Source organism: Canis aureus, chromosome 3, assembly GCF_053574225.1.
Source record: "Canis aureus isolate CA01 chromosome 3, VMU_Caureus_v.1.0, whole genome shotgun sequence".
NCBI classification, from domain to species: domain Eukaryota; kingdom Metazoa; phylum Chordata; class Mammalia; order Carnivora; family Canidae; genus Canis; species Canis aureus.
The window spans coordinates 43,909,630-43,921,970 of NC_135613.1; the positions used below are offsets into that span (position 1 = coordinate 43,909,630).

General features: G+C 47.9%; 1 protein-coding gene across 2 annotated transcripts in view; it reads left to right on the forward strand.

Annotated features, from left to right (window-relative positions):
* Positions 1-5,997: 5,997 nt before the first annotated feature.
* Positions 5,998-12,341, forward strand: part of AK4 (adenylate kinase 4) — a 68,024-nt gene continuing 61,680 nt past the window's right edge. The window contains exon 1 of one of the 2 annotated variants that reach the window (XR_013376418.1): positions 5,998-6,349. Coding sequence is in view for 1 of the 2 variants with exons in the window: in XM_077892148.1 (XP_077748274.1) it covers positions 6,205-6,349 (145 nt within the window). In the remaining variant the exon portion in view is untranslated. The remainder of the gene's footprint in view (positions 6,350-12,341) is intronic. The other variant, XM_077892148.1, reaches the window with a different exon arrangement.

Genomic DNA, 12,341 nt, shown 5'->3' on the forward strand with positions numbered 1-12,341 from the left:
GCTGTTGAGGGAGACAAGCCGGTTTGGACATGAGTAACTTTCTCTTTGTTAGTATTTCTTTATAGATCAGCAATCCAGTGTAGAACCCTCCTGAGAGACTCTTTGCACCCTCTTCACTCAAGTACTAGGGAGACTGCATAGGGTCTAGTGGCCATGTGGTTTGATCCTGATACCTGGGTTCAAATCCCAGCTCTGCCACTTATTGGCTCGACACTAAGGGATGAATTACTCAACCTTATAGTGTCTTTTTTTTTTTTTTTAAGATTTTACTTTTTTATTCATGAGAGACACACAGAGAGAGGCAGAGACACAGGCAGAGGGAGAAGCAGACTCCCTGTGGGGAGCCCGACATGGGACTCGATCCAAGAACCCCAGGATCACGAACCTGTGTCAAAGGTGTCTGCCTCAACCATTGAGCCACTCAGGACCCCCTCAACCTTATTGTGTCTTAATTTCATTATCTATAAAATAAAAAGATAACAATGTTACTGCAGAGGTCTCTGAATCAGCATAACATAGTGATTTAAGAGCATGGGTTCTGGAGTCAGGATGTTTGATTTATGTCCTTAATCTTCCATTCATGGCTATAAGGCCTTAGGCAAGTTACCTGGGGTCTTGCTTCAGTTTTAAGGTCTATATAATGGACACACAATCATGGGCCATCTATGATGTAGGGCTGTTGCAAGAGTTAATATTATATGTGATGTATAATATATTCTTTACTGCCTTTATCAGAAGATCAAACTTAAAAGGGTCCTGCAGGTGGACTCCTCTTTGCACCCCCCCCTGCCACCACAGAATAAACTCAGGGCTCATTTCCAGTCCCTCCTACCAGTTGGAGCAGAAAGAACATGCATTAATTTAGCACAGAGGAAAGACACACCCGAAGGCATTTCATCTCCAAACATGCCTACCAACCCCAAGGCAACTTCTAGAAGGAGCTCTGTTATTGATTGTGGTTAGGAAGACAGAGCGAAGAGAGGAATGGCACAGGCTTGTCCATGTCTGCTGCCAAATGTATAAATCAGAGAGCAAAGCTCTGAGCAAGACATCATCATTGTATCATTATATACGGAGGGGACAGCATAACTGATTTACTCTGCTTTCCAGGATTTCACAGTGAAAAGACCAAAGGTGGTAGTTTGACATCTTCATCCCTTGGGAGAGGCCCTGGGTTATAGACTGTTTTTCTAGGAGCGATTTGTAAATAGTCCGTTGGTCATGGAGAATAATGGGTCATACCAGGTAAATAGGAAGAATGTCGATTCCATCCATCCCAGTTCCTGTTTTAACTGCTCGGCCTGGCCACGTATGTGTCTAAGAGAGAGGGCTTGTGGAACACACACTGCCGCCTCTTTTCAAGATTATGTTTTAGGTTAATAACCACATCACCTAGTAAAATTGGGGGATGATTCATTCACTTGTAAGAATTCACTACTGTCACAAATAATGCCATGTTTGTCCTTTACTCACCATTGATTCTCTCAATGCAACCTTTTGGCTTCTTGAGTATTGAATGAGTGCCTGTGGGGGAGAAGGCAGCAGGCACACAGGGCCAGATACCTTCTCCTTTCTTCCCATTTTTTTCCAGCTTTTCAGAATCTCAACATGCCCAAGTAACTAGTCTTTCTTCTGTCTGTCCAGAGAAGCTTTACAGAGGGCAAAGAGAAGTTACTTTGTCCATTCATTCATTCATTCATTCATTCAGCAGGGAGTGGGTTGTTCAATAATATTTGCTCTTCATGTCTGGTCTCTACACCTAGCTGTATGGAGGCCATGATGACTGGGATGAAGCTGCTATGTTCAAGGAGCCTAGAGTCTCCAACAAATATAGCAGGAGTAAGCCTTAAATGATTTTAGAAAGATAGTGATGAATAAGTGATAGCTTGAAGAACAGCGGGGGTGGGGTGGTGTCTTAATTTTTGAAGTAGTTAGTATCAGTATCCTATCTGTGAACTGTGGTTGGGGTGTGGGATCATTTAAAAAATCCTGATGAGTAATATTTCAAAGGTTTACTTTTAAGTACAATAGGGTATGTGACACACATCCATTTATTTATTTATTTATTTATGATAGTCACGGGGCGGGGGGGGGGCAGAGACACAGGCAGAGGGAGAAGCAGGCTCCATGTACCAGGAACCCGATGTGGGATTCGATCCCGGGTCTCCAGGATCGTGCCCTGGGCCAAAGGCAGGCACCAAACCGCTGCGCCACCCAGGGATTCCTGTGACACACATCCTTGATGCAAAAGATAATTTCACATGGGACTAGAGAGGATTCTAGGTGGCACATGGATCTGGCCTTGGATACTATTAAACTGAATGTTAAGAAAGCATTCCCTTTCTAATTGTATTTTGAGCTATGTGATTCTCGATAAACAGAAAGTTTCATTTAGATGCTATATGTCTTAAACACCTCTTTATGACTTGGTAAACACCCATTCCCCTCCTTTTAAAAAAAAGATTAAATTCAGAAACTCAACAGGCAGATAGTAGATTCCAGCTAGAATTTGGTAGCCTTATTTTTTCTTGTATTTAAGTGTGTCCTTTTATTTATGGCTAGTGAGTTACATTCTTTTTTTTAAAATAAATTATTTGAACAAAATGAGTTGATATTAAAGAAACATGATAAGTGGATAAAGACCAAGATGGTACAAGATTATGGCAAAATTGTGAAAGCAGTTTGGAAATGATGAAAGTTTACTAAACAAGAGCACTGCAGTCCAGATAAGAGAATCTGAGGAAGGAATGTGTAAAGTGTGATCGAATGTAGACTTCATATTACCATCCAGTGAAGTTGCAGAGAAAGGCCAGGGCTTGATATTGAGTGTGGTAGGCGAGGGAGGGAGATTTGCCAACATTAACAGAGCATTATTACAGGCAAAGTTCTGTATATTTTTGAGGATAGAAAGATGAATACAATTTGTACACTGTGATAAATACTTTAAACAGATTTAAAACCCTAGGCACAGGAAATAGGAAGAAGTTGATTATATGAGTGTATGTGTGATAAAATAGCTACCATTTATGAAGTGTCTTCCAAGGAATCTGCTAAATACTTTGTCATATTAGCTCCTTTATTTCTCACAGTTAGGGAACTGAGATCAGAGAAGCTAAATAATTGTCCCATGGTTAGTGATGACGTTCATGACTGAGTACTTCTTATACGCCCAGCACTGTGGTATGCCCTATATGTACCTTAGCTCATTTTAGCCTCCCTACAAGCCTAAGGGATATGTATCATCTCCCTTTTACAGATCAGCAAACTAAGGCTCACAGAGATCAAGAGATCTGCAGAGTTCATGAATGGTGCTGTTGCAATTTAATCCCAGGGGTATTTGACTCCAACACCCCTTTCTTCCAGTTCTACTGCTTTCAATCAACAGCTGGACTGTGGGAGCCTAATTTGGCTGCGCATGGGGGAAGGCTCATGGAGGGCTCTAGGTTCCAATCTCAGCTGGATTTCTTTATTGAGTTTACCTATGTCACAACTCTTTCTGTTTCATAATATAAGCTCCTAAACTCCTAAAGCACTAAGTTCTAGGACCATGTGAGTGGCTAATGCTGCTCCATGATATTATAAGGTGATGTTGGTAAAGGCATTTCAAAAGTAGGCAAAAGAACTGGGTGATAGGGAAGGTGGGATATAGTTCATCTAGTTTGTGAGGGCTAGAAACCATTTCCTGTGGAAACTCACAGAATTGATGTTTGATAGATACAAAGGGATCTTTGGGAGTACTAAATCCAATGTCCTCATTTTATTTTATTTATTTATTTATTTTTTAAAGAATTTTATTTATTTATTTATGATAGTCACACACACAGAGAGAGAGGCAGAGGCACAGGCAGAGGGAGAAGCAGGCTCCATGCACCGGGAGCCCGACGTGGGATTCGATCCCAGGTCTCCAGAATCGCGCCCTGGGCCAAAGGCAGGCGCCAAACCGCTGCGCCACCCAGGGATCACTAATGTCCTCATTTTAGAAAAAGAAGAGGTTAGGGGACAAAGATCCCACAGCCGACACAGGAATGAGGTTACACATCTCCCATGTCTCAATGCTCAATGCAGTAGAATAGTGATTTTCAGGGTATGGAAACCACGCTTTTCAAGTTCTGATTTCCAGATCAGCAGCCTCAGCATTAAATAGGATCTTGTTAGAAATGCCCACCTCAGCCCCACCTATTCAGAAATTGTGTGTGTGGGGGGGCTCAGCAAACCTGTTTTCACAAGCCCTCTGAGATATTTCTGATGCATACTCAGGTCTGAGAAGGACTGCAAAGTATCTGCTATATGTTTTTACAGCATATGGAGTGAAAGAGAGGGGAGATTTAAGTCACTCCCACCTCCCCAGAAGCTCTTCTCTCTGTTCCCAGGTGAAGGGCTCAAGGGGCTCAGTGTAACAGCCTCCTGATGTCTACAGCAAACTCCAAGATATTTTAGACAAGCGATGTGACCTTGGAACAAATGCTGGGCTGAGGTTGGTGGGCTGGGTGTGCTCCAGGTAGCTGGAGACTAGGTATTGGCTAGCTGGCTGTCTATGGAGGGGGTATTGGACGAGAGGGGTTGGGGGTACCAGGGAGTGAGAGAAAGGAATACCCTGCCAGGCTCTTACTCAGTGCCCCAACACAGACAGTAGAGCCAGGCCTATAGAGGAGGCTCTTCTCCATGCTGTCCCTCCCCATTTGTGGTTGCACTCAAAATCCTGCAAGGGATTTCCCCAAAGGTAGGTGTCTGGGGGGCGGGGTTTGCAAAGGTGTATAGAAGGCTGAAGATTTTTTATCCTAAAAGGACGATTTTTATCAGAGGCTTGGAAATAACAGTAATTGATTTGCACTATAGCAATGTTTCTGGCAATGCACTGCACTGAGAATGGACTAGAGACTTACGGGGCGGCAGTTATCACACTAGTCCAAGCGGGAAATGAAGGCTGTGTGTGTGTGCGCGGGGGGGGGGGGGGGGGGGGGGGGGGCTAGGGGATAGGAACAGATTTAAGAGAATATGGAGTGGGACGGGAAGGGAAGGGAGGAGAGCACCCTTTGGAGTCGGTGAATTGTAACTGTAGTGTCAACATCCTGGTCCCCGAGGTCCTGAAATCAGTTGGCCTCTAAGAACCTGGGCACAGACGAGTGATCATCGTGTCCTTCCTTTTTTCCCCAAGGAGCTTGGGCTTTGGAAGTGAGGGTTCCAGACTCCGGCCGGACTGTATATTGCCCTCGGGCCAGATCCCACCTCTTTGGCTCCGGGCTCTATGCCAAGCGCCTAACACAGAGTCTGGAGCATGGTAGGCGCTCAAGAGACATCTGTTGAACGAGCGGCGATGCGCCAGCCTCCTTTCCTCAGCTGTGGATCCTCTATCTGGAACGGCCGTTGCATAAGGAAATCGCGGAGCTCGAACGCACAGCGGGCGCTCAACAGGTTGTATTTTTCGTCCCCGTTGACAGTCGACGGGGTGCCCAGGCGACGGCCAGAGAAGGGGGGCGGAGGGGGGCGGGGGGGGCGCGGGCCGCGCGGCGGGCAGGGGAGGGGGCGCCTCGCGCGGAGCCGGTCTCGGCGGCTTACGTAAGGCGCTGGCCCCGCGCGGCCGGCTGGGGCTCCGAGTGGGGGCGGGCGGAGGCGGAGGCGGAGGCGGAGGCGGCGCCGCCCAGCGGGATCCGGGCTGGAGAGCCGGACGCGGGCTGCTCGCGGCGGGGGGCGCGCCGGCCCTCGCTCGGCGGAGGTGGCGCTGGGCGGTCCGCGCGGCGGCGGCGGGGGCGGGGGCGGGGGGCGCGGACTCCGCGCTGCCCACGTGCGAGGGCTCGGCCCCTAGGCCGCCGGCTGCGGCGGGGAGCGGCGCGGGGATGCCAGGCCGCCCGGCCCCTGCCTCGAGCGCCGCGCGCGGAGCCCAAGAGGAAGGCACCGGGGTGGGCCCGGCCGGCGGCCCTCCGAGCTCCCGGGGTCGACCCCTCGGGGGCGGGGCCTCGCGACTGGCTGAAGCGCGGCGTGGGGGCGAGGAGGGCGGGGATGGGCAGCGTGGCGCCTTTCTCCGCCTTCGAGCCGGCCCCGGCGCGGGGCTGAAGGGAGGGGTTGGCTCAAAAGTCGCTCCTTCCCCCAGCAGGGGCGCCCGGCGAGTCCCCGCGCGAGCGGAGAGTGGCGGCGGCGGCGGCGGCGGCGGCGGCAAAGTTCCCGGGGCTTCTCCCAGGCTGCTGTCCGGGTTGCCTGGCCGAGGCGATGGCTTCCAAACTCCTGCGCGCGGTCATCCTCGGGCCGCCCGGCTCGGGCAAGGGCACCGTGTGCCAGAGGATCGCTCAGAGCTTTGGCCTCCAGCATCTCTCCAGCGGCCACTTCCTGCGGGAGAACATCCGAGCCAACACCGGTGAGGGGTGAGGGGTGCGGGGTGCAGGGGCGCAGGGGCGCGGGGCGCGGGGCGCGGGGGCGAGCCCTAGCGGGATGGGGCGGGCCGGGTGTCCTCGGTGCCCGGGCGCCCTTCCCCCGTCCGCGTGCGGCCGTGCAGGCTCCTACGTGCCTGCGAGCATGCAAACGGTGGCCCGCGGCCGTGCGGCTTAACCGCGCCCCTGGAGGAGGCCGGGGCTCTCCCGGAGGCGGCTGCGAGGTGCTCGCGGCTCCTCCCGTCCTGGGGGAAAGCCGGTAGCCACCCAGTGGAGCGCAGCCGAACACCCCGAGCTTTCCCCTCTCCGCCCACACGTCCCCGCGCCCCCGGGGCCCCGGGGCGCCCCCGGCGCGTCGCCCACCTGTGGGAGTCGGGTCCCGCCGCGCGCCGGGGAACCTGTGGCGCCGCGGGGCGCCCTCCGCACCGCCCGGGGCCTCCGCGCCGAGCCCCGCTGGCTGCGAAAGGCCTGTCTGTCCGCGGCCGCCTTCTAAGGTAAACTCTCCCCAGCAGCCCTCCCTCCTCCCAGGCCCGGGCCTGGCCGTTAGGAGACTACGTAGCGGGAGACTCGGTCCGATAACTACGCTTCAATCCAGCTCCCCCTGGAAGTGGCTTCTTGAGAATGCCTCCCTTGGCTGGCGTGGTCAGTGTGGGGATGCCCAGGGGCCCTCACCCCCTCCTTCCACCGCGCGTCCGCCCCAGCTGCTGATGACTTGGCACGGAAAGGCTCGAGGTGGCCTTTGCGCTGCTGGTACGAAACCCTTCTGGGATGCACATGCTCGCAGTTGGCAGCTGCTTTATGAAAACTTGTTCGTTGCAGACGGTGTGCTTTACCTTCGCTCCCGGCCGCAGCGGCGTCCGTGGTGGATATTGCCCATCTGTGGGCCAATTATCCAGAGAGCCTCATCGCACAAGTACAGATTAGTTTGAAGAGGTGGGGCGGAGGATGGTGCTGGACAACAGCCTCAAAGCGAGGAATTAAGAAATAACTCAAAGGCAGAGTTTTATTCATTATCTCTTCACTTATTGCAAAAGCCAGATTTTATTTTGATTCGCAAAAAGGCCCGGCCTCCCATCCCCCCCCCCCCCCCCCCATCCCCAGAGTTCTATGTACCAGGTTGCACACCCGGGCTTTCTTAACCTCTGTTGGGTGTATTTTAACTTTAACGCTGCATTTAAATGCATTTTATTCTTTTTGTTTTGGAATGCAGTTTGGAGCAAGAGCGGTGGGAGAGGGGAGGCTGGCTCTCAGCCGGAGGCTTTTGTGATTGGCTCCTGGCTTCTCTGCCGCAGGGAGCCAGAGGCTGGGTGAGGGGAGGAAACTGGGCTGTGGCTTCGAGCCAATTTCTTAGCATTCTCTACTATACCTGACTTGGGGACTGCTTTACTTCTGGCGTGAAGGACTTCACCCTGTCCATCCCAGACTGGATTAGGGGCCCTTCCATTTTTTAAAGAGAATGTGAAGGGAAGTGGCTTACTTCTGAACTTTCTTAGAGGTGTAGAAAACTTTCCAGTTGCTGTTTTCCCTTATTCTTAATTTTTTTTTTCATTTTAATTTTTCTTGGTTTTTGGGTTTTAGTTTCTGTTCTCTTTCACATGCCTTCATGTTCTCCCAGAATTTCTCCCTGCAGTAAGACGCGGTTGTGAAATGTTTAGATTTTCTTTTTCTCTTGGGAACCAAGCAGTTTTTGCATAAGCCAATCTAAAAGCTTGATCAGCGAAAGACAAGGAAAGCGGAGGGCAGCAATTTGTTTTCAAAGTGGCTTGTTTCTGGTGGACTTGGAGGGTGTTCTTAGATGATTTTTCTTGCAGAAGGTTCTAAGAGTCTTACAGGTTCATTGCTTGGTAAATAAGAAAACATTCCACAGTATGTATTTTTCTGTTACCTGCTGTTTGCCTTTAGCTAATTTTCTGGTAGAGAAACACAACCGCCCCTCTGTATGTACCTATTTATTAAAGTTGCAAGTTTGAAGGAGATGATGAAACACAATAAAACCCCAGGAAATAGAAGGTTGATGGCAATTTGAGTTGGAAAGTACCTCAAGCCATCTGCTGCAGCCTTGATTCCAGCATGCTCCTGTCCACATGGCCTTCCTGCAGCCATTGCCTGCTGAAAAGCTGCTCATCCAGGGAAGGGGTACTTACTCACTGCTTCTAGGAAGTTTACCCTCACTGGCCCTGGCATCGCTCACATAGCTTGCTGGTTCTGTTGCTGCTATCACATACAGTTAATACTGCGGGACAGCAAATGTCTGTCTGATTCATCCAGTAGATATTTACCGAGCACCTGCTGTATGTCAGACTGTTCAAGGTACTGGGGGCTGTAGCGATATTCAAGATAACCATGTGCCCCTTGTTGTCTCTCCTGCCTTCACCGTGGTCCAGTTCCCACTGAAGAGACTTCAAGGTCAGGAATATGGATGGCAAAGTACTTAATGCATAAAAAGAATTCAGCAAGTCTGTGTTGAAGGCGTCAGTCACAGATTCTGTCTTCTATCCAGAAGACAGCCACCAGCAGTTGAGTCCATTCTGTGTAATTAGCTTTGATTTAAAGTAAAAGTCTGCATTTACTGTGGACCTGAGATTAGCCTCCTGATAGCTGTCACCCGTTGGCCTTGAGCAGCGCAGACTTAATCACTTTATTTGAAAACCCACATCCAAATCGTTGGTTCTCTTTGGTTTTCCTTAGTACATTGCATGAGTAAATAGAAGGAGGAGTTCTCATAGATTGCCAGGAGGTGGGTCCTACACTCTGTCATAAGGAATGTGAACTTTTCTGTGCGTGTGCACGCACACATATGTATAAGCTTATGCACACACACGCATGGGTGGCACTTACGTGAGTCCTGTTAGAACTGTTTTTATCTTTTGTTGAGTGATGGTGACTGAAACCTCCCTCTGAAAGGATGTGAGAATCCTGCTTTAAGGGTTGGACAGATAGTGGCATTAAAAAAAAAATCACATTCTTCTGTACTGGATCTACTATCTCAACTACAGGAAAATTGGCAGATTTCCATTTGGAAGCATCCTGGACTTGTTTGGGAGAAATGATGTTCAAGAACAAACTTGTTTCTGCTCTTAATTAATACTAACTGCAGCTCTTGTGGGGTTTGCAGATGGGACCAGCATTTCAAATTAGACTATGGCCTGAGCCTCTTTTCTCTGAAAAGATGACCTAGTTCAGAGGGCTCAGTTGTTTTTTGTTTTTCATGTTTGTATTCATTAAGTATACATGTATGTCTTATCTTATGTAAGAGTGAAAACTTCTGAGCATTGGAGAATAGAGAGGTTGTATTTGAGAGACTTGATAGAGTTGAACGAGGTATCTAAAATAACTATTTAACCTTTGTGTAGATCATAGAGTGTCTTAGCTTATTACAGGATTTCTGCAGAATGCTGTGTTCTCTCTTTCTTCCTCCCCCCCACCTTGGTAAGACTTGGGGTATAGCCCTGGTCAAGGGTGTCTCACTAGGTTGGATTATTAATCCATTCCACAGATCCACTCTACAACGTTTTATTTTTTTTTCTGGTTTCTTTGAGGTTTTCATGGGTATTGAAAGAGAAATATTTGTGATTTGAATAGGGTGTCCCCTGACACTATGTCTTTGGCCACATGCACAGCTGAATCTGAGCATTCTTCCAGTGTGGTCATTTTATTTTTTTTAAGATTTTGTTTATATATATAAGAGAGAAGACATAGTGAGAGAGAGCATGAGCAGGGAAGAGGGAGAAGTAGGCTCTCCGCTGAGCAGAGCTCCCCCCCCCCGCCCCCCCCCCCCGCCCCCCGCCCCCCGCCCCGCCCCATCATGACCGGAGCCAAGGCAGATGCTTAGCTGATTGAGCCACACTGGTGCCCGCAGTTTTTGAAAGGAGCTTTTTCTAGCCTGGATTGGAATCCTGTCTTGTACACAATTTGGAAAATATGAATTGAATTTTATCCAAAGGGCACTTGAAAGCTATTAAAAGGTTTTAAATAGGATACTGACATGAATGGATTTACTTTCTAAAAGTTAACCTTTGGGATGCGGTGTGAATTGACTCCAGTTAAGCAAGAGCAGTGCCAGTAAAACCAGTATAGATGAGGAGAGTGGACCATGGCTTGGGTTAGGCAGTAGTGGTGAAGGCAGAAAGAAATGAAGGCCTTTAGGATGCATATGAAGGCCAAGCCAACTGGACAGAATGAGGGGTGTTGTGAGGGGTGATGGAGAGAAGGCAACTCACAATCAGTCCTAGGATTTTGGCCTGAGCACCTTGGATGAATGTGGCTTAGGGTTGAACAGGAATATGCCTAACCAATCCGGTATGAAATATTTGGGTTACTTACAGCTTTGTAATGCTCTTATAAATGTCACTATGTAAATCATTGAGCAAATATACTTTCCTTGGCATAGGTTACTAGAAATAAAATGACTGGACCAGAGTAGTTTTTTTTGTTTTGTTTTGTTTTGTTTTTTGTTTTTTGTTTTTTTTTTTTTAGTTTTTAAACTATAGAGGAAGGGAATTTTTTTTTTTTTTAAGATTTTATTTATTTATTCATGAGAGACCCAGAGAGAGAGAAAGGCAGAGACACAGGCAGAAGCAGGCTCCATGCAGGGAGCCTGACGTGGGACTCTATCCCAGGACTCCAGGATCACACTCTGGGCTGAAGGCAGGCACCAAACCGCTAAGCCGCCCAGGCATCCCAGGAAGGGAATTTTTTTAAACCTAGCTTACAAATATCCAGTCAAGGTCTTCTGTGAAAGTAGGTAATAGATTCTAATTTATTCATGTACTTTTTTGCTTAATAAATATTTAAGTATAGACATAGGCATAAATTGATACATATATATTTAAACTCTCTCCTTGTTTTTCTGATTATAAAGATAGTATGTATACGTTTTCAAAAGTTTAGAAAACCAAGAAAAATAAATAAGACAACCACTTGTAATCCCACTAACTGTAAAGAAAAAATACCGTTAATACCTTTATATACAGTATATCCTTCTAGACTGATTTTCAAGACCATACTATGTATGGTGTACTTGGGTGGCTCAGTCGGTTAAGTGCCTGACTCTTGATTTGGCTCAGGTCATGATCTCAGGATTGTGAGATGGAGCCCTGCTTTGGACTCTGCATTGGGAGTGAAGCCTGCTTAAGACTGTCTCTTTCTGGGCACCTCGGTGGCTCAGTTGGTTAAGCATCTGCCTTTGGCTGAGGTCATGATCCCAGGGTCATGGGATTGAGCGAGCCACGAGTTGGGCTCCCTGGTCAGCAGGGAGCCTGCTCCATGCACACACACACACACACACACACACATACCCATCATGCTCTCTTTTGCTCTCTCTTTCTGAAATAAATAAATTCCATTTAATAAAAAAAAAAAAGATTCTCTTTACCTCTCCCTCTGTCTCTCCTTCTCCCTCTCAAAAAAAAAAAAGCCCACTGTATATTTCTGTTTTGAAAACTGCTTGCTTTACTTTCACAATATATTATGTAATATTTTCCAGTGCTGTTAGTCTGGTCTTTAATGTGAGCTTAATGTACCTGTGCTAGTTCAATTTAATTTTTATCCTATTTTTGATTTTCAAGAAGGTAATACATGCAAATGATAAAATTTTCTTTTCTTCTTTTTTAATTTATTCGAGAGAGAGTATGGACACGCGAGTGCGGAGGAGTAGAGGGAGAGGGAGAGAATCTTCAAGCAGAGTCCCCACAGAATGTTGAGCCCAATGCAGGGACTGGATCCCAGTACTCTGAGATCATACTTGAGCCGAAATAGAGTTGGATGCTTAACTGACTGAGGTGCCCAGAGGGTAGAATTTTTAAATTAATACACTAGGCATGGTGTGGAAAGTCTCTTCCCCTCTTTGACACATGGTTCCCCAGTTACTTTCTACAGGGATACCTACTAGTTAACTTTTCTTTGATGTTCATCCAGAGAATTTGCATACATATATATAGTATATATAGACATAGCAGTAGCCTCTTTTTTTAAAAAGTA